Source organism: Octodon degus, unplaced genomic scaffold (assembly GCF_000260255.1).
Source record: "Octodon degus isolate 3935 unplaced genomic scaffold, OctDeg1.0 scaffold00135, whole genome shotgun sequence".
Taxonomy (NCBI): Eukaryota; Metazoa; Chordata; class Mammalia; order Rodentia; family Octodontidae; genus Octodon; species Octodon degus.
This window is the reverse complement of record NW_004524711.1, coordinates 7,693,723-7,716,852: the sequence shown is the minus strand read 5'-3', so window position 1 is coordinate 7,716,852 and position 23,130 is coordinate 7,693,723. Positions and strand designations below refer to the sequence as shown.

General features: G+C 39.9%; 1 protein-coding gene across 1 annotated transcript in view; it reads left to right on the top strand.

Annotated features, from left to right (window-relative positions):
- Positions 1-23,130, top strand: part of Xrcc5 (X-ray repair cross complementing 5) — a 135,112-nt gene that overhangs the window by 61,104 nt on the left and 50,878 nt on the right. The window contains exons 15-16 of the mRNA XM_004641367.3: positions 7,107-7,200; positions 9,169-9,238. Of these exons, the coding sequence (XP_004641424.1) occupies positions 7,107-7,200; positions 9,169-9,238 (164 nt within the window). The remainder of the gene's footprint in view (positions 1-7,106; positions 7,201-9,168; positions 9,239-23,130) is intronic.

Genomic DNA, 23,130 nt, shown 5'->3' with positions numbered 1-23,130 from the left:
AATCCTGTATGTGCAGTAAGTGAAAGTTTAAAAAATCATAATTATATCCTTAGTACATTAGTAACAATGACAACAGTAGTAATGATGGTAAAAATGTTTTCATAGAAAGTATAGAGACAAACTGGGGGGAATGCCTCGGTTTACTGGCCCATCTTATCTAAAAGCTTGTCTGTCGTACATCTATCTGTCTATCCACCTACCTTTACTTCAGTGGCATAGGGCACTTCATCCTTTCTGAAGTTTATTGTTTCACCTGTGCCCTGAGTTCCTATCTTCTGTCTCATCTGGTAGCTTAGTCAACTAATAAAGGCTTCTGACTTTGTGTTTTCAGCTTTTCCTTTCACCAGCTCCTTTCCCTTATCTAAGACAAAATACAATACTCTCTTACCCTGTTCCCTTGCTGCTGTTGCTCCTTTTTTTTTTTTTTTTTTTTCCCCCAATCTATATGGTACAGGGTGTCACTAGGCAGCTTGGACTCAAAGTGATCCTCCTATTTTCATTCTCCCCAGCACCGGGATTATAGGCATGTACTGCCATGCTTGGACTTGATGCAGCTCAGCATACCCAAGGGTGGGGCCGGTGCATGCTTCTTCCTTTCAATTACTGCCTAGTACTAATTATTACTCTAATTATCTTTCCCTCCACAAGCCAGGAGACAAGTCTACATGCTGCCTTTCTCAGCTTTCATTCGCCTCTGCCTCCATTGCCACTCAGAAACTGGTCATGCACTGCCCAGTTCCCTTCAACTTTGCAGCCCTTTTCTTTTATGGACTTTTTCTTTGTAGCACTTGACCTTGTCAAGTAATCTTTCCCTGTTGGAACCCACTTATCTTTCCTTGACTTGAGGCAGAACCCCCTCTTAGAATGGGTTGCATTCCCCCCGCCCCCGCCACCCTTAAATGTTGATGTTCATAGGGTATGTACTCAGACAGGCCTGCCTGCCTGCCTGTCTGTCTGTCTGTCTTTCTATTTTGAGACAGGGCCTCATTATGTAACCCTGGCTGGCCTGCAACTCACTGTATAGCCTAGGCTGGCCTTGAACTCGAGATGGATCCTCCTGGCTCAGCCTCTGTGTGCTGGGATTATAAGAGTAATTCATCACCATCATGCCTGGCCCAAGCATACATTTATTGAACACAAGTATAATGCTGAGTGCTTTTTTTGCATTATCTGTTTGGCTCCCATAGGCCATCCTATGAAGTAGGTTGTTATATTGACACCATCTTAAAACTAAGGAGACTGAGGATTAGAGAAGATGAGATCACAGTCGGCAACTGTTGGAGCACGGATTTAAATGCAGGCAGTCTGACTCCAGAGCTTATACTCTTAGCTGTAATTCCATTTTGCCTTAGCAATGCATGTCCCAGGATCTTTATTATTGTACAAATAGGACTTCAGAAACCATAGACTATCTCTCTGCAGCCTAGATTTTCATTTTGTCTGCAAGATAAGTTGTATATAGAGTTATTTCAAGTTCACTATGTCCAGAAATATGATTGCATGGTCTCTTTGCATGCCCCTTTCAAAGCCCCCTTTAAGCTGATATAATCTACTTCAGTGAATAACACCCGATTTCTTGGAGATCATCCTTTTCTTTAATTTTCTATATCTAATTGGTTTGCCAAGCTGTATTAAATTTGCCTCAAACCCACTTTTTTCACTTCAGGTCAGTATAGTGGCTAATTGCATTGATTTTGGGGTCACATTTGAATTTAAATCAAAACATTTCTCCTGAAAGTGGGAGAAATTGTCAAGTTGATGTTACTGTCAATGTAGGTAACAAATACCTGCCTTTCATGAGCCTTTATTTGCTCATTTATAAAAGGACAGTGATAATACCTAACTCATAGATTTGTTGCAGTTTAACCTAGTTTAAATGTGCCTAGCAATGTGACTGGCATGTTAGCTCTTAATAGCATTGTTTATGGGCATTATTTTTACGTATGTGTGCCTTCTTATTTTAGCCTGCTTCACTAGGATAAATAACATCATAACTGATTTTATTCCCTTCACTCCATTGTGCTAGGTGAGTGGTTTATTTTTCATATTTGTCAGTTTATTTTGCATCGTTTGTGCAAAGGGTACTTACAAGGAGATACATAGGGTAAGGCATGAACAAAGGGCCACAGAGCTTCCACACCTCCATATGTGTTGCCCTCCAGGAACTTCCATGTGTTGTTCAGAAACTGTCTGAACTCTGTCTGTTGAGTTTTTCTGGAGACTTAATAGCATAGAGATGATTGATTAAATCAGTAGACATTAGTGATCAATTTAACCTTCAGCCCCTCTTGCTCAGAGGTAGGAGATAGGACTAAAATTCTCAGCTCTCTAATTCTATCTTGGTCTTTCTGGTGACCAGCACCTGTCTCCCCTGCACCTTCCTTGTTCTCAAGCTACCTAGACCTGTCATCCAACCTGAGCTGGATGTTTGTTGCATCACTGCTGCATGTTTGTTTTGTCAGTGATAAGGACTGAACCCAGGACTTTGTGCAGCTAGACTGAGTGATTTTTTTTCTTTTCTTTTTTTAATCTGATCACATTATTCTTGCTTAAAATTTGTTAATACTATGGTTCTTAATCTCTGTCCTGCTTCCTCTTGATGGACTTATGTGATATAAAAAACTTTCCCCAGAAAGATGCTATTACATACTAAGCTTTTTTTTTTTTTTTTTGAGACAGTGTCTCACTGTGGAGTTCAGGCTGACTTTGAACTCACTGTGTAACCCAGGCTGGCCTTGAACTTGTGGTCCTCCTGCCTCAGCCTCCTAAGAGCTGGGAATACAGTTGTGAGCCACCATGTCCAGTGCCCTACAGGCCAAGTTTTGGATATTCACAGACTCTTAGACTGCTGATTTTAAAACCCTTGCTTTAAATGGCCTCCCATCACCTTCAGCATCAAATTATCAGACTGTTACACAAATAAGAAAACCCAGAGAAGTAGAATAAAAAAAATGCTGCTACTTAGAGAAAACCATGTTTTCCTTCCTTTATGGGTAGGACTTTGGGGTATTGAACTGCAGCGACTCATGCATGCTGAAAGTATGTTTGACCACAATACTGCATACACCTCAGCCCATCTTCACATTTTTATACTCACAATTTATATATATTTTGACCTCAATTCTTATTACTTTCCAGGTTACCTCATAGTGTAGCCTAATATAGCTGCTTACTATTAATAAGAGATATGCTGATTATCCCAGTATTTTATTATCTGTTTACATGTTTATCTTTTTTGTCTGAATTTATTTTTTATTTTTTTGTATTTTAGGGAAGGGTCTATAGGATGTTCAGGGTCTCACTAATAGATTGTACTCGTAGTGATCCACCTGTTTACAGCCTCCCAAGAGCTGGGATTACAGGTGTGCACTACCACGCCCAGTCTCAATTATCATCTCAGTGCTCCCCCAGGGCAGGATGGGCACTGCAGGCCCGGGGATTGAATCCCTGGCTCCTGTGTCTGTTTGCAGGCGCTTTAATCTGCTGACCTATTTGGCCGGCCCTTTTGTCTGAATTTATGGACAGTGATTTATATTAATTTTTATATGAGTAGCATAATGGTTGAGACAGAATATTCGACCAATGCTTGGCCAAGTAAGTGAACTACAAAATTTATACATATTTGTAAAAGAGAGTGAGAAAGAAAGGAACAAATTTCCCATGGTCCCATTATCCAGAGGCAACATTTGTGTGCTGTGTGTCTCAGTTACTTTTCTCTTGTTGTTGGGACAAATACCCAACACCCAAAATGAAGGAAGGAAAGGTTTATTTAGCTCACAGTTACTGGAGGTTTTAGTCCATACTTACCTGCCTCCAAGGTAGAGTGGCACATGGCAGAGGGCAGCAGTTCATGGCAGTGGCACAGGGCAGGAGCAGTGGCAAAAATGGCTACAGAGAGGAAGTCTGTCTCCCTTATGCTGTATTCAGGCTATTTGCCCTAGGCTGGGTGCAGTACATAATCCACACTCAGTGGGTTATGAGTTAATCACAAACTGTAGAAATCCACCCCATGGCTGCTCAGGGCTTTGGGAGAACAACTAGATACAAACCATGACGCTGTGATTCTGTGTGGATAGTTTCTACTTTCTAGGGTTTAGTGACAGCATAGATGATTTGGGGATGAGAGCTTGTGCCTTTTCCCACTGCACATAGATATTATAAGCATAATGTATGCAAAATTTCTACTAATTCTGAGAGATGATTTCACCTTGAGACTGTTAATCATAGCAAAGTTTCACTACTTTCTGTTTATTTCTGCGACTATTTTTATTTGCCTGGTACTGGTGATTGGTGTATACAGTGTACCTCTTTTCATGATTCTGGTTGCAACGTACTATGCTCGCAATTCAGCTGTGACCAGAATCATGGAAAGAATTAAGTCTGCAAACTGAGACATTACTGTACTTGTCTTTACCCTTCCTTTTTAAAACCTTACTTTGGAGAGTTTAAAAAATTCTGCATGTGATTCAACCATGTTTCTGTAGAACTTAACCTAGGGTTTTGTGTAAATAATGCTTCTTTTAAAAAAAAGTAATGCTTCTTTTTTTTTTTTTTTTTATTTTTTAATTTTTTAAAATTTATTTGTGTGTGTGTATGGCCAGCTCAGCCCACCAGGGGGCGGGGCTGGCTGGCATGTGGTGCTGGGGGATTGAACTGCGGTCCCTGCCTCGGTCCCTGTGCTTTGCTAATCTTGTTCTAAGTAGGTGCTTTAGACCACTGAGCCATCTCACCAGCCCCAAGTGTTTTGTGTTTTGTGTTTTTTGTTTTTTTTGCTCCGAATGCCTTCAAGGCATGACTGGCTGACTTGTGTTGTGGGGATCGAACCACAGCAACCTGAGCCTGACTGCTTTGTTGAAGCAGCCACTTAAAGGACTGAGCTAAGGGGCAGGCCCCCAGTAATGCTTCTTAATATCGCTGTATAAGATAGTATTTTTTGGAAGAAATTACTTCCAAAATTACTTCCATTGATACTTTTACTATGTGTTTCCTGAAGCTCAACAAGATAAGAACATACTAAAATTTGAACGGGATGTACAGAAATAATATGCAGTGAACACCTCCAGGAAAGTAAAGAGTCCAGGGCTAGTGAGTGGCAAAATGGAAACCATAATCCAGGTCTTTTTTCTACAAACCTTCAGCTAGCGTCTTTCTCATGGCAAGAACTGGTAAAGATTAACTGAACTGGCTGGCTGCAGTCATTATTTAAAAAAAATAATAAATTCAACTTCTAATGGAGTTTTATGCTTCCTGAGTTTGTCCATTTTTTCTTCCATTGTTGCCATCAAGGCTCTATGCATTTATTTTTTATTTTGGTTGTAAGGAAAGAACTCTGGATGACTTACTTCTTATGTTTCCTGGTCCCTATCCTGTTTTCTTCTTTCTTTCTTCCACTTATAAGAGGGGGGGAAAAAAAGGTCAGTAGAAAATAAAAAAGATGGACCAGTAAGGTAGCTCAGTGGACTAAGCACCTGCTTAGGTAAGCACAGGGACCAGGATTCGATCCCTGGGTACCACATGCCCCGCTGGCCCCACCCCCAGGCATGCTGTTGATTGAGTCCAGGCGTGGTGGCACGCGCCTGTAATCCCACTGCTGGGGCGGCTGAAAACAGGAGGATCACTACGAGTCCAGTCTGCATAGTGAGACCATGTACAAAAAGAAAATGAAAAAGACATCAAAGGATAGAACTTTTTGTTCATGTGTGATGCATGACTGTGATGCTTTGCCTATGAGAGGAGATTTGCTATTGAAACACCACGCAGGGAGGCAACTTCTGCTTTATTTTTAAGATAATCTCTCCTTCAGAACTCATTACCTTAACTTTGGGGTTTGGAACAACACATAGAAACACTAGTGTTTAAAATCACTAAGAGAGTAGATTGTAACTGTACCCATAAAAAAAGGACAGCTGCGAGGTAACACATATGCTAAGTAGCTCAATCTAGCCATCCCACAGTGTATACATCTTTCACAATGTCATATTACACATAATAACTATGATTTTTGTTTAATTAAAATTAGTTGTTTAAAAAAATACTAGATCATAGTTACTAATTTCTTATTTGATTCATTCAGCCATCCCTTAATGCCTGATTTTGTCCTAGACCAATTACTAGGAGAAAAATTTTAATATCGTTATGCTCTGTAGTGTTTGGGAAAGTGTGTGAGAGTCTTTGGATTGTATTTTCATTTTCTTTGCAGTTAACTTGACCTCCTCTTGCCCCAGAGGCACACTGCTAAAGCCAGTGTGTTAATTGAGGCAAAAAGTTTGTCACACTTTCTTGGAGTTGTTTTTTTTCTTAATACACAGATGCTGTTGGCTTAGCATATATATTGCCCTAAATAGAATTAGTTTTATTTAAAAAAAATAATTAAATGGTTTTGTTAAAGCATTTTTAAAAATAGTGTAAAAATTCTTTAAGAAGCTCTTGTATGTTCAATTAAAGATTATCTAGTAACTTTTGACAGTTGTAGGTAGAAGCTTATAAAGCTCTCACATAGTGTGAGATAAAAGTTATTACAAGTACATGGAAAGCTAATAGCTCTCACTTCTGAGCTAGGGACTACAGTATCTGAAAGGTAGATGGCTTTCTTATTTAAACATTGTATTTCCATTACCCGTGCTTGCAGTTTCATCTTCTGTGAGGACCTCATGATACACCTAATTATGATTTATATGTTGCTGGAGGAGAAAGCCAGGTGGCCCCAGGTCAGCCCACTGGGGGCCCTGCAGCTAGGGGAGCAAGGTGGGGTGTTTGTAAAGGACAAAGTACTGTGACTATTTTTTTCCACCTTTTTTTTTTTTTTAATGTATTTGGTACAGCTCTACAGCTTAGAGTCATCGTGATCCTCCTGTTTTCAACCTCCCCAGTGCTGGAATTACAGGTGTGTGCCACCACACCTGATCTCATTGGTTGGCTCAGTACGCCTGGGGGCATGTAATGCTGGGGATGGAACTCAGTCCCTGCGCTTGTGTAAACAGGCACTTAGTCTGCTGAGCTATCTCGCTGGCCCACTATTTTGTTTTGATGCTGGAAAATAAGTTTATACTCTTCACATTAAAAAAAAAAATCTGGGTTTTGTTTTAAAGAAAGAAATTCTTTTCTAGCCATGAAGAGGGACTCACCGTTAAAAAACACAAAACTGAGGAAGGGGAAGCCCACTTCAGTGTCTCTAGTGTGGCTGAAGGCAGTGTCACCAAGGTAAGCAGGGCTCTTCCAGTGTGTGTGCAGAAAGGTTGGGGCTTGGGGAAGATGGTATCAGCTTGTGTGGTCTATGAACTTAGCATGTAGGCTCTTCCATCATAAACTTCTTTCATTTTGTAGTAGGGTTTTTTTTTTTTGGCCTGCTCAGCCTACCCTGAGGGCAGGACTGGCGCAGCATATGGTACCGGGGATTGAACTGCAGTCCCTGCACCTGCCTAAATTTGCCTAAGCAGGCACTTTAGACTGCTGAGCTATCTCACTGGCCCCTCGGTTTGAACAGTTTGCACAACATGAAAAATCTTAGTGGTAGGTTCCACCCTAACCTCCCTTTACTGAAGATTGAACCCAGGTCCTTTGCACTTAGATACACCCACAGCCTTTTTTTATTTTTTATTTTGAGACAGGGTCTTGCTGAATCACTGAGTTGCTTAGGTTGAGTTTGAACTTGAGATCTTCCTGCCGCAGTGTCACAGTGTACTGGGGTTATAGGTATTTGTTATCATCCCTGTAGTAATAGCACTTTTTGTACAGATTTTTTTTCTTAGCTTTATATTGCAAGTTTTCTTTTAGTCAAAACAATAAATGAGGGTTAATGGTCTTAGTCTTACTCTCTAGGAACTTTAAGTTTGTATAATTTCCCTGTGTCTTTTTCTAACATAATTTCAGAACAGGATTCTCAAGTTTAGGATTTCATCCCCAAGTCATGTATTTTGACATAAAGTGCTTTATTTAATGGGAAGGTTTTTGGAACTTGAAAAGACTACCTTATTTTAAGCAGTTTTATTTTGAATCAGTGGATTTTTAAAATTGTGTCTTTTTAGCAAATTACAGTGGCAAGGAAGGTAGGCACTAAGGCATGTCTTTGGCGACACCTCAAACAGAAATACTCTCAAAAAAATTGAATGTCTTAAGCTGGGTTTAGTGGACATGCCTGTAATTCCAGTACTCTGGAAAGCTGAGACAGGAAGATGGCAAGTTCAAGGCCAACTTGGGCAACTTAGAACCTGTCTCAGAATGAAAAATAAAATAATGGACTGGGATGTAGCTTAGTGAGAAGGCTCTGGATTCAATTACCATTGCCAAGAGGAAAAATAAGTTAATAGAAAAATAAATGATTTGGATTTACAAAATGATTTGGATTTCGTTTGGATATTTTATAATATAGGAAAAACTCATCTTTTTGTTCCAAGAACTTTTCTGCTTGCTATTGCAAAGCAGAATAGAAACAGTTCACTTTGTGCTAAGGTTCACCAGCTCTAATAGAAACCCCATGGCTTTCTTTTCTTGTGAGCTTAGTGCTACTCAGGCCTTGTAGGCTGGGGCCAGCAGATTAAAGACGATGGTCAGTGATCAGAAAGTGCCATATAGGATGGCTAGGGTTTGCATCTTTGAAACTCCCCGCTGCAGCACTTTTCCCTCTAGACTGCTGTAAGTCTTTGTACACTGTATGCTTTTACTTACCGGGAATGTGTTCCTATAGAGCATATTTGTGTATTCTACCAAACCTTTGATTCTTTTGGGCCAAAAGCAGTCTCCCTAAAGGGGCAGTTGAGTGAATCAAACATTACGCTGATGTTTCTCATGTCATCATAGTGGGATGAGTATATTTAATGTGACCCCACCCTAGCTCATCCTCCCCTTCCTAATTGGTTTAGTATCAGAATATATAGGCAGGCTGTACCACAGAGAGCCTTCAAGCTGAGCTGTCTGGGCCTAGCATTTTAGGAACCCAACTTTTGGACACAAGTCAGTTTGCATAAAGAAAAGTGAGTGAAAGTAGATGGGCGAACTATGTGACCACTTAGTCACCTAGTTTTTAACAGCCCTGTAAACGAAATGTCAGTGTCAGAAATGGCCTTCCCTTTGCCTTTAAGAGCATATGTACCACATTAAAGCATATTGCATTGCTTGGGGTGTTGCCAACAAGAGAAGTAACCTGCAGGTTCATTGTCTGTGATGTTCCAGGTTGGAAGTGTGACTCCTGCTGAAAACTTCCGTGTACTAGTGAGACAGAAGAATGCCAGCTTTGAGGAAGGTGAGTGATGTGCCACTGGCTTGGAATTTGGGAGAGGGTACTTAATTAGGCTGATTTAAAGCCTAGATTAATAACTGTAGCTTTTGATTGCAGTGCTCTATACATTTATCTTTACTGGCAGATCTTTGTGATTTCTCTTGTTAGACTCACTGAGGCAGCATTCTTAGCACACTAGGCTAGATGCAGTGTAGGCTTGCCCGAAGAAAGAACTGACTTACAGGTCTCTGTGTTACAGAAAGTTTAGACCAGAATCATGGGACTTTTAGTTCTACCTCTTGAAGTTCTTTGGAATCTTATGGATGAATTTGGATTGTATTGTCTGTTTTCAGAGACACACAATTCTTGTTGTAGTTCTGAGAGTTTAGATCCCATTTGTAGTAGTTCCTAAAAGACCTTATTGCTGCCACTGGAGTTGGTCTTTCTCAATTGACTGATTCTTCACATTTTTCTTATCAGATATAATCTATAATTCCATTTAGGCTGGGATTAATGTCAAAACTGCTTTTGGAGATAGACGGAGGGCTTGGGCTCAATATTCCTTTACTTGACTACGTTCAGGTTCCTCTTCACCCTTTGGAAGGGGCAGCTGACAGTGGTTCATTGTGAAGGTTTGTGTGTACCACATATTCCTTCAGTTTTGTTTCCCAAACTAAGGCTTGTTGGTGAGCTACCTTCTGTGTGTGTACTTATGTTCACATATGCACAGAACTCTTCTAAACTGGTGTCATTTAAGGAGGAAAACTGACTTAAATGCCTAGAAACACTGTTCTTGGCATAGGCCTGAGGCGCCTTGCTACTTACACTCCAGGAATCTGGCAAAATACCCAGACTTACTGTGCTGCTGCCCAAAGACAGTCATCACTAGCTGAGCTTCAGAGGGAGCAAACAATCTACCAGGCCAGATTCTGCTGGCAGGAATGCCAAAGGCCAACCCCATGAGAATTTCCTGTGGAAAATTAGCTTTGTCATCATAAAGATCTGAATTGGGCTGTGTATGTTTTGTGTTTTGAGGTGCAAGAATGGTAACAGGAATGGCCAAATAAGAGAAAATGTTTTGAATTGTAATACATCAAAAATTTATGTAATTACTGAATGAAATTCAAAATTCAAAGTGAATTTTCCAGAAAAGTTGATGCAGCAGTGCTTCAGGATTTACTTCTTTCATGAATTGGGGTGATCAGAAGAGACTTATTGTTTAGTAGTTGTGCTGCTGTCTATTTGGCTGTATATTGTGACTCTGGATAAAGGCAGGCAAGCCATTGTACTCTGTTGGTTATCATGATTTTTGTGTTTTTGAAGAAAGATTTAGAGCTTCTTAGCTTTGATTGTTGTCAGTTACCTCAACTAGTCAGGGTCCAAGGTCCTCTCCCTATAAGTGGTCATTCTCTTGTGCTGGTGTAGGCATGTTTTTTGAAGGATTATATCTACCTATGCTGGTCATTATGTGATATCCAGTATTTACTTTGTGTCTGTCATGTGCAAGGCATTGTGCTAGCACCTTAGCATTTGGTTTCATTTATCTTGCTTAACAATCCTGCAAAGTCCCTTGAGGAAGAGGAGAAAATGTTAGTACTTTAATAGCTGGTGCATTTTCTGAAATAATGTTCTATTGTGAAAATATTTCAAATTCCTGGGGGAGAAAGTGAATCTCTGTTCATGGGCTTAGTGGTCAGCCAGTGCTGAGGCTTGAGAGGAAGGGTAATCACTTCAGCTACATAGATGGAGAAAATGTGGAGCTAATTCAGGAAAAGGTCAGGAGAAAGGAAGAAGAGGGACAGGAATGAGTGAATTTGCACAAAGGCATGGCCTTCTTTCTGTACATGTCCCCAAGTTATGGGGACAAGTACCAGTGCCTTTAAAACTGTGGAAATGCTAGGTTTGTATCCTGTCTAGGGAGAAACTGGTGGAGGAGGCAATTTGGTGTCTGTGGAATTTTTTCAGGGTTGGCAGAAAAACCACCTGAGAACACAGGAGATCAGAATTTGGAGGGATTGTGAGTGAATACATTCTTGGGAATAGGGTCAGTGTTAGAAAAATAGGGTTCCTGCAAGCCAGGAAATTGAGGATTTGAAGCAGTCCTGTAAAATGAAGAAGGGCAAGTGGACCAGATGTCATTAGGTTGCTGTAGGTTATTATCTCTATTTTATCAATGAAAAAACTTAAAATTGGAAGAGATGGGCTTTCCCCAAACCACACAGGAATCCAAACTTATGTCTCTTCAACACTGGGTGCTTCTACTTAGCCAGAGTATTTATTCTGTTTCCGAAGGGTCTCCTTTCCTACACTAATGAAGATCGTAAGATTATGTATCTAAAACCTTGAGGCTAGTGAGAGGTGGGACTTTGACTAATTCTCTTTTGTTGAATATGACTAGTGCATTGCTAGTGTGATAGTACATGTCTTCTGTATCTCCATCTAGGTCTCCATGAATAAGAGCTCTCCAGTGATGCCACAAAACCTACACTTCCCATTAGAGCTGTCGGAGAAGTGGGATACCCACTTCCACTTTGTGGCTCTCACATGGCTTCCCTTTTTATCTGTCCCTCTGTTTCCAGCTTCAGAAATTTTGTGTCTTCATTGCTAGTTCTCCTTTTGTTCTTTTGCTTGGTTATCTCTTTACTAAGGTGTTGGCCTGCTTGGGGGTTCAAGGCATATTTTCTCAGATAAGGTCCCAAGGTTAAAGAACACACATGTGCAACACATCAGCAACAACAGCAGGCAGCATGGAACAGAGCAGAGCATAAGAGCTCATGAGCAGCACATGCGTGATTACCTGTGCTAGGTAATATTTGCATAACTGTATCCCACTGTGCACCTGTGCTAGACAAGCGAGGTCACATCCTCAGGTGTTCTTACACACCCCTGAGCTTTGAGGCAGTCTGAGTCGTTCCACACCTAAGGCCCTTTCTGGCCAAGACTCACCTCCCTTGCCGATTAAAGAATCCTTTCTCCAGATTTTAAGTGGCTTTCCTGATAATGGTTTACCTTATCCCTCCTTAAAATAGTCCTCTGTCTAGGAAGGGAAGATACTTCTAGACTCTTGATTCAGTTGTCAGAAGTGAAGTTGTCAGAAGTGACTAACAATACATAGTTGATAAGATTGTTTTACTTTTTTGTAGAACTTGGCTATTTTACCTGTTGTAATACTAAAGCAGGGCATGATTATTTTCTGTTGGCCTTACTGAGAATATGGCAATATCGTCTCCCGATTCCAGCAATCTACAGACAAAGCTACCAGCTATACATTTTTTTACCTTCTGGTTTTCAGTGTGAGTGACATTTCCTGTTCTAATTTTATTGGTAGAGGAGATAGATCACATTCTGAACCCTAAGCAACATGGTCTTCCTGACTGCTGGTGCTTCTCTGCCCCATCTTTGCTACCACCTCAGGGGCCCTTCTTTTTTCAAGTCCCTTTCCTCTTCCCTCCTTATCTGCCCTGTTACTCTGTCATCACAGTTTTCAGTGGAGAAGTTCTTGGCCATGGCTGTGTAGACAGTCATCATCTGTCCATTGGGAAAATAGGGGCATTTCCCTACGTACACTGTTTAGAAGTGACAGTGTCCCTGTCCTCTGTGACCTGTTATATGTGGTTGTGTGGGTTCCACTCAGTTCTCAGAAGCTCATCAAATCGAGCCTGTCAACTTGTGTGAATGTATTCTTGAACCCAGTTCATCAGCAATGCTGCTGAAGTGCACCATGAATTCCCACCTCCTTGTCCTTTTCCTACTTAACTTAGGAAGAGTGCTAAAATGATCAAAGATAGACAGCAAACTGGAGGAGAAGTAAAAGCCATATTATTTCAGTCCTCCACACAATTACTGTGTGATTGAGCATGTCTGAATTCATAAATTCCCACTGAATATGGGACATTATATAAAATAGCTGCAGTGGTCCTGGTTTGTTGGGAACAAGAGTCTTGGAGCCCATCAGAAAAGATGGATATATGGAGACAACTAACAGGATGGAACGTAACTTCTTTCATAGTAAGATGATTCTCTCATTCATGGCCCTTTGTGTTGCCTAATAGTCCATATTAGGCTTCTGAGTAGAGACAGTCAGAAGGATTTTTTTTTTTTTTTTTTGGCTCTGAGTGCCCTCAGGGCAGGTTTGGCTGGCTGGAGTTGTGGGGATCAAACCACAGCAACCTGAGCCTGACAGCTTTGTTGAAGCAGCCACTTAAAGAACTGAGCTACGCGGCAGGCCCCCAAGTAGTGACAGTCATAGAGCACCATTCTACCAAGTCACACTCACATGAGTATGACTAGTTTTATTTATTTATTTATTTATTTATTTTTGCGGAACCAGGGATTGAACTCAGGCCCTTGTGCTTGCCAGGCAAGCACTTATTCTGCTGAGCCCTCTCCCTGGGCCCCAGCATGACTAGTTTAAAACAGACAGTGAAGATACCCTGCAGAGGAATGATACCGACCCCTCAAACGGCTGCTATTTAGCGTTAGATTTGCAAGTGAGTAGCAGTTTGTAGCCACCTAATTAGATAATCAGTTAATTCTGTGGCCGCTGAGGTATTTCTTAATTTGATGGTTTGTGTTGAGAAATCTGGTGTGATTCTGATGAGCTTTTCATTGTAGGTATGCTGAGGTATTTCTCTCCTTTTTCTTTCATTTTGGATCAGTTCTTACCCCAGTCTATTTGACATTGCTCCTTTCCTTATTCTCATTCATAAAAAACATTCTTTCAATTAAAAAAAAAATATTTCTTCAGATTCACTTGACAACTTCTCATAGCACTAAGTAAAATGTCCTATAATTAGTAGTAAAATTGTATTGTTCATCAAAGTCAAATTTTGTTTTTGTATGAGGTAGTGCTATCTCACGTGCAGAGCCGTTTACTTACGCAGATTATGTGATTTTATGTGACCCTAAATGTGGTTCCTTTAGCATTGTAGTCTAGGAGAAGTTTTCTCTGTGTTTGATGTGTGTGTGTGTATGTGTTTGTAAATGGCCTGGATTTATGTGATCTTGAGTATCTTGCATATCGTATATCTCTCCAGATGAGCAGATATAAATGTGGCCTTCATCTATACAGAGCTGGTCAATTTAAGAAAAACAAATTCTCAGCATCTTAAAGAAATAGTAAATATGGTGACTAATAAAGTTTTAACCTCTTCAGACCTATAAAAATTTTTTAAAAACAATCTGACATTTTTAACACTTCCTCAAAATAGCATCAGTGTATCTAGTTGTGAAGGAAAAAATTCAGTACAGGTATTCTAGAGGTTGAATCTATACTTCGTACTTATTAACTATTTTTACTTGTTCTTTACTGATTACTTTTTTACTCATTTTAACTTAAGCCCAGAACTGGATGATCCAGCCTTATTTTCTGCCTTACTGATTATGACAAGTCATCTTGTTATAACTAAAAAATCAGGCTGTGTAGAATCCTGGAGGACACCTGCTGAAAGGATGTATTATTATTTGACATGGTAATTACACCTCAGTGGCCCTTAGGGCCTAGTTCGTCTTGCATGAGGGTAGATGAAGGCCCAGAATAGTCAGGATGACTTTCCACAAGTATGGCAAATGTATAGAGAAGACACTGGCTCAAATCCAGCATTCATTCTTGGTCTCTTGTGACTAAATGTCTTCTTTGGCTGCACATGTATCATTAGATGACACAGCACTACCTTGAAGTATATATTTTAATATAAAACTCATCACCAAATAATTAAGATGAAATCATTGAAGTAAAGATTGAAATAAACATGGGAAAATAAAGACATGACATAGAAACCAAAGACCATTATACACATATAACGATTATCAAAGTATTTTAAAGGCCGGCCAGATAGCTCCGCCAATGGCGCAGGGACTGGGGTTTGATCCCCGTGCCATGCTGGCCCCACCCCCAAGGTACCCTGAGAGGGTGACTAAGGCTGGGCTTGGTGGCGCATGCCTGCAATCCCAGCGCTTGGGAGGCTGAAAGCAGGAGAATTACTACGAGTCTGACCTGTGTAGCAAGACCCTGTACTAAAAAAAAAAGTATTGTAATTTTTCAGCTCTTCCTAAAAGGCTTCCATACCTTCTTACTGTGTTTCTAAAATCAGCTCAAGTATCTATCAATCCATGTATCAGAACTTCCCTAATTATAGAGTATGACTCTTGGAAAATGTGGCTTGCCTATCCCTTAAGAAAGATTACTGGTGTTATAAAAATGAAAGCATGTGTGTGATCATTGTGTTCTCAGTGAACACTTAGATTTCTCCCGAGAGCATTCAGGGAAGTCTGTATGTAATATACCACAGCGATCCTGTTTTCTCCCCCAGTGTTTTGTTTTCTTGTGTTATGTAATAAATTGGTTTGCCTTAAACCTGCTAAGTAATTTTTCTCTTTTTTTTTATGTTGAAAATGAGAAAGCTGTCTTTCCCTCTGGCTAAAAATGTGAATCTTAAGACCACTTTCTCTTGTGAAAACAACCAGAAACAAAGTCCATGTGACCCTCAGTTTTGCGTACTGCACCATCAGCTAGTGGTGATGACCTCCACCATCAGGACAAGGCACGAGGCCCACAGCAGCTTTCAGGGAATACAGTATTCTGAGGTGCTTATAAGAAAAGGATGTATCAGCCGACTGGCTTTTAGTTTACCCTGGTAATAAGTGTACATGAGTGTGATTTGTGAGTCAGAAAGCTTCACGAAGTACTTACTCGACAATTTGGGTTTTTCTTTCTAATTCCTCTAAATTCTCTGGTTCTTCCTTGCATGGTAGATCATTGTCATGCAGGGCACTGCACTCTTCTTAGTTCTCCTTCAGTTGGGCTGTCTTTAAGATTGCTTCTTCAACCCAGCTGGTTGAAAAGGAAACGGATTTCAGATTGTGCTGATGTGCAAACTTATTTAATCAATGACTTAAAGTGACTGCTTGTGGCAAATATCCGAAGCGCTTAACCAATTAAATGGTTAGGAAAGGATAGTAGGCTTTTGTTAAAATATGCACTAATCAGCTGGAATGTGTTAAGAGGAGCCTAGAAACAGCTTCGAGTCCCACTTAAATGTAATAAAAGTATTTTGGTCCTCTCCTTTCAGATTGCAAGCCAAAGGCCAAAAATACGCTGACACAGAAAGAGCTGGAAAATATAATTTGGCAGTCTTTTATCTATGCATGTCTATGTGAAACTTAAAAAAAAAGATTAGATAGATCTATTGGTGTATTTCTTTAGCCAGAAGAGGGAAGAGCATTTGGTTCAAATATAGAACATAATTTCAACAAGGATTAAGAATATTATCAACAGGGCTGGGGAGATAGCTTGGTGGTCTAAGCACCTGCCTGGCAAGCATGAGGACCTGGGTTTGATCCGTGGTACTGCATACTCTGCTACCCTGGAACCTGGGTGTGCCGAGTCAACCACCGAAACTGAGCATGGTGGTACATGCCTGTAATCCCAGTGCTGGGGAGGCTAAGATAGGAGGATCACTATGAGTCCAAGCTGCATAGTGAGACCCTGTACCAAATAAATAAATAAAAGATTTTTTTTTTTTTTTTTTTTTTTTGCGGAACCAGGGATTGAACTCAGGCCCTTGCATTTGCCAGGGAAGTGCTTATTCCACTGAGCCATCTCCCTGGCCCCTAAATAAAAGATTTTTAAAATTTTCCTTTAAAAAAGATTATCAACATGAGTGTCTTTGGCACCAGGAAGATAGTTTGGTAGAATAAGTACTTGGCTGGTAAGTGCAAGGGCCTGAGTTCAGTCCCCGGTTCCACCAAAAAAGAAAGAAAAAAACCAAACATAGGTGTCTTTGTTTTTTTGGATGAAAACCACAAATCACTTTATTCAGATTAATAACATCAAACAGCTGGCTTAAGGAGGCCATATGTGTCCCAAGTGTAGCACATCGGTGTGGTGGGAACACCTTCCATGGCCGTTCTGAAGCACTGAAGCTACAGGGAGAGGTGTAACTGAATCGTTTTACACTTCTTGTATTAATAACATTTATGCTAAAGTAACTTAGTCTGAACAACTTTCCAGTTGTTCAGTGTGAACTTCCTGCGTAGAGGAGGCTGTTTGCCATCCTGCACAGCCTCAACACTTCCTTGAGATCTTCACAGATCTTCCCATCAGGCTGGTTCTGTGTGCACTCCAGAAACTGCTTGATTTCAAAGTAGCAGGGGCCCCGGTCTCCTGCTGCTGCAGCTGAGCCCCCTGAGGCTCCTGATAAGTGATATTGGGCTTGTCGGCTTGCCGCTGCCTCCTCCACTGAAGCCACCTGTGATGGTGTGGCCCAGTGTGTGCCCCACAGTGGAGCCCACAGCCACACCTGCTGCGGTGGTGGCCATCCAGGCCATCAGACCAGGTTGCTGGGGCACAGCAGCAAGTGAGCCCACAGCAGAAGGTGGGGCCACCACCAGGGTGTGGGCTGGTCTGGGTGCTGGCCAGGGGCGCAGCTCGCATTTGAGGGGCCCGGCTGGCCCGAGAGGGAATGCTGCAAGTGTGGCTTTGGCTTCCATGAGGCATTTTCAACACACCACTACTCAGGGTCTAGAAATGCCAAACTCCGCGAACACTCAGTATCTTTGGAAATAGGAAAAAAATTAACTTTATAAAAAAAATCAAGGGGCCAAGGAGATAGCTCAGTAGAGTAAATGCTTGCCTGGCAAGTGCAAAGGGCCTGCGTTCAATCCCTGGTTCCACCCCCCCCCCCAAAAAAAAAATCAAAGCCATTCTTCATTACAAGAGCAGTCTTTTAATACTTTACTTACTCTTGGAATCTAGTGGTGTTTTCTAGCAAATTGAGAGTAAAATTTGAAGTCTGGGCTTTGTTATTCTATAGTAGAAATATGTAGTATCACCCTGCTGTCAGTAGATCTTGGCAGATTTCTTTGATAAATTACACTAATTTATTGCTAGTTTTTAGTAGCTTTCTTGAAGTAAAATTTCCAACTATAAAATATACATGTAAGTACAGTTTTGTAATCTTTATAAATGTAAAGAGTTGGGTAATTGTTATTATAGTCCAGTTAAATAATGTTTTCCTTATCCCATAAAGTTCTCTAGGCCTGTTTGTAACAACTCTTTTCATCCTCTTACAACCACTGACTGTTTCTGCAGATTTACTTTTTTAGGAAAAGTCAGACTTGCTTTTATAGGAACTTTCACATAAATGGAGTCATTCAGTACATATTTTGCATCTGGCTTCTTTTAGCTTTTTTTTTTTTTTTCGGAACTGGGGATTGAACTCAGGCCCTTGCGCTTCCCAGGGAAGTGCTTATTCCACTGAGCAATCTCCCTGGCCCCACTTTTAGCTTTTTTTTTTGTTGTTGTTGTTGTTGTTTTGGGCGGAGCTGGGGATTAAACTCAGGCCCTTGCACTCGTCAGGGAAGCACTTGTTCTACTGAGCCATCTACCTGGTCCTGGCATGATATTTTTGAAGTTTGTTAGTATTGTAATGTCTCTCAATAGTTCATTGCTCTTTATGGCTGAATAATGTTCCATTGTATGCAAATGCCACATTTATCTATTCAGCTGACAGGCATATGGATGGTTTCTACTTTAAGACTATTAAAAATAGTGCTTGTATGAATAGTTGCATACATGTATGTTGGTATGTTTTTGTTGAATGGGACTATTATTGTTTTGTTGTTGTTGTTTTGGGGGACTATTATTGTTGAGCCAATTTTATCTTTTTAGGCCTAGTCAGTCCTTACATGTAGCTTATTATTTTCTTTCCTTACCCTCAAAGCCCTTCAGCTTACTTTATATACAGTACCTACTAACACATCTGTTGCTAGTCATTTCAGTTCTAGATAACTAACAGTGATTGTGTGTTTGTACTTTGTTGTCATGTTAATTTTCTTTGAACACTAAAGATTTTTTTAAAATTAAAAAAAATCTTTATTTGGTACAGGGTCTTGCTATGCAGCTCTGACTCATAGAGATTCTCCTGTCTCAGCATCCTGCAGCACTGGGATTATAGCCATGCGCCACCACGCCCGGTTTTGGTGGCCTGCATGGTGTGCCCAAGGTTCTGGGACTGGCACAGCTTGCGGTATCAGGGATCAGACCCAGTCCTTGAACTTGCTAGGCAGCCGCTTAGACCACTGAGCTGTCTCCCCAGCCCCTAAAGATTTTTTAAAATATGCCTATAAGCCACTCATATATCTTTTTTGTGAAATGTCTATTCAAATGTTTTAATCACTTTTATTGCAATTTCTTTTTACTACAGAGATGTAAGATATTCTGAATGAGTCTCATACCAGATAATAGGATTTGCACCTATATTCCTGCCAGTCTAACTTTTTAAAAATTAGTGTCTTTTGAAATACAAAGTTCTTAATTTTGATTAAGTCTACTTTGTCATTTTTTTCTTTGTGTGTTGTTGTTTTGATGTCACATGTAAGAAATCTTGGTTTAACCGAAATCATGAAGATTTTCTCCTATTTTTTCTTTTGAAAGTTCTAGATTTTTAAAATCACCTCTACAATTTGATTTTTGTGAACCTATAAAAGGATCTGTGTTCATTGTTTTACCTGAGGATAACCAATTGGAGCATGATTTGTTAAAAAAAAATCTTTCCTACCAAATTGCCCTTGCATATTTGACTATAGAATTAAGGATTTAGTTATGTATTTCTTAGTGTATTACATTGATTTACATGTTTGTGTCTCATTAATATACTGCTTTGTGTATTATGTCTTGATTATAAGTTTTAAAATCATGATGTGTAAATCTTCCAGCTTTGTTCTTTTGTAAAATTATATAGTGTATTCTGTTAAATTTTTGAATTAGTTTGTGTTTGCAGTGATAATGAGTATATTCATTGTAGGTAGTTGGCACATGTACCAAAGTAACACATCTTAATCTTCCATCTTCTTTCCCTCCTCTCCTTCCCTTCTCCCTTCACCTCTGGGTCCCCTTCTCATTTGAGAAATAACTATTTCTCTGATTCCTTTTATCTTTTTTTTTTTTTTTTTTAATTTTAGGGAAGGGTCTACAGGGTGTTCAGGGTCTTACTACTAGATTGGACTCATAATGATCTGCCTGTTTACAGCCTCCCAAGAGCTGGGATTACAGGTATGCTACCACGCTCATTCTCAATTGCCATCTCAGCATGCACTGGGAGCGGGGCTGGGGCCGGCATGGCAGGCCCGGAATCAAATCCCTGGCCCCTGTGCCTGCTTGCAGGCACTTTAATCCACTGAGCTATTTGGCCAGCCCCTTGTTGTCTTTTATTTTGTTTTTCAATTTATTTATACTTCGGATTTCTCCTATAAGATAAACCATGCAATATTTAAACTAGTGTATCTGATGTAGTTCACTTAACATTGTAGTCTCAAGTTTCATCCATTTTCCTACAAACGACAAAAATTTGTCCCTCTTTATAGCAGAGAACTACTCCACAATGTATAAATAACACATTTTCTTTACCATTCATCTGTTGAAGGTTATATAGGAAGCTTCTGAGACATAGCTATAATGGGTTGTGCTGCAATAAACATGGATATCCATGTATCAGTGTAATAGGATGTCTTTAATTCTTTTGGGAAGATACCTAGGGAGGGACTAGCTAGGTCATCTGTATATATAATTTTATTTATAATCAACATACTCATTTCCATAATGGTTGTACTAGTTTACATTCCGCCCCATAATGTCAAAGGATTCCTTTTTCCTTTGCAGCCTCACCAGCATTTGCTATTACTTGATTTCTTTCTTTTTTAAAAAATGTATTTTGTTGTTACAGGGTCCCACTGCCCAGCTTGGACTCCTTTTTCTTGGACCCAGTGATCCTACTTTTTCTCAGCCTCCTCAGTGCTGGTATTACAGGCACACTGTGGCCAGCTCAGCCTGCCGTTAGGGTGGGGCTGGCATGGCATATGGTGCTGGGGATCGAACCGCAGTCCCTGTGCTTGCCTAAGCTTGTCTAAGCAGGTGATTTAGTCCACTGAGCTATCTTGCTGGCCCCAAGCTATCTCTCTGGCCCCTTATTTCTTGATGATAACTATTCTTTCTAGACTAAGATAGAATTTCAGAATTCATTCTTTCTGGACTAAGATACAAACTTTAATTTGTATTTCTCTAACAGGAAGAGATACTGAACATTTTTCATGTATTTATTGACCATTTGTACTTCTTCTGAGAAGTATCTATTTCAGTTGCCTTTTGTTTGATCGTTTTTTTTTTTTTTTTTTTTTGAAGGACTAATTTTTTTCCCTTTTAGTTCACTATATATTCTAAATATTAATCTTCTGAGAAGTAGCTGGAAAAACTTTTTTCCCTTTCTGCAGGTTGTCTCCTCACTTTTTTCCCCCTCTGGCTGTGCAGAACCTTTTATATTTGTTATAGTCCTGTTTGCTGATTCTTGATGTAACATATTGTGCAAGTGGGAATCAAAGTCCTTGTTTTCAAAGGTTTACATATTTTATCTCCTAATAGATTGTTTCTGTTTTAATATTTAGACTTTTGGCTCATTTGATTTTTGTTTAGTATATTCTCATATATGCATCTAGATTCAGTCTTCTGCATGTGGATAGCCAGATTTTCCAGCATTATTTATTAAAGAGGCTGTCTTTCCTCCAGTGTATGATTTTGGCAAAAACTCTTGGTGAAATTGCACATGGTTGAATGTGCCTGGGGTTGTTTCTGTATCCTCTGTTCCATTGATCTACATGTCTGTTTTTGTGCCAGTACCATGCTGTTTCTGTCACTGTAGCTTGGTAGTATAAGTTAAATCCAGGATTGTGATGTTTCCTCTTTTATACCTGTTGCCCAGGATTGCTTTTGCTGTGCTGGGTCTCATCTGGTTCCCTATGAATTTTAGGATTGTTTTCTCCAGTTCTGTGACGAATGCTATTGGTATTTTGTTTGGGATTGTATTAAATCTATGTATCAGTTTTGATAATATGGTTGTTTTGCTATGTTATAGTTTTGTGTCTAGATGTCCCTCCCAAGGTTCATGTAGGTAGGGCTTTTCTGAAGTGGATGAATCTAGATTGATTTTTGGTCCAGTCCTGGGATTAAGAATGTGAGTGCTACATCTGCCCTAGGATAGGTATCTTATACAATATAAGGGACAGAAAGAGACTTGTCCCCCTCCTCTTAATTTTTCTGTCTTCCATCGCCATTAACTATTGCCCTCTGCCATGTTCCAACCTGCCTTGAAGCTAGCTGATTATGGATTGAAACCTCTATAGACTATAAGCTAAGTAAACCTTTCCTCCATTACTTCTTGGGTTTTGGTTTTTTGTCTCAGCAATGAGAAGAATAACTAAGAGATGATGATATTGGTTATGTCTATGCAGGAACATGGGATGTCTTCCATTTTCTGATGTTCTCTTCAATTTCTCTTTTTAGGATGTAGTATAATACTATAGTTTTCATTACATTCATTGCCTTTATTAGTATGTTTAATATTTTTTAAAAGCTCTATAATTTCCTAATATTTTCCTTGGTAGGTTCATTATTGATATACTGGAATGCTATTGATTTTTCTGTTTGAATTTTATATTTTGCCACTTTGCTGATTTTGTCTGTTCTAGGAACCTTTTGGTGGAATTTTTGAGAGTTTTATTTAAAGGATCATGTCATTTCCAAATAATAATCCAGAAGAAATGGATAAGTTTCCAGATCTATATGAACTGTCAAAATGAACCAAGAAGATGCAAAAATCCCCAATAGTCTCCTCACAGGCAATGAAATTAAGGCAGTAATTAAAAAACTATTGGCCAGCCAAATAGCTCAGCAGATTAAAGCTCCTGCAAGCAGGTTCAGGGACCAGGGGTTCGATCCCAGGGCCTGCCGTGGTGCATGCCTATAGTCCCAGCTCTTTGGAGGCTGTAAACAAGTGGATCACTATGAGTCTGATCTAGTAATGAGATCCTGAACACCCTGTAGACTCTTCCCTAAAATACAAAAAACAAAAGAAACCCAAAAACCT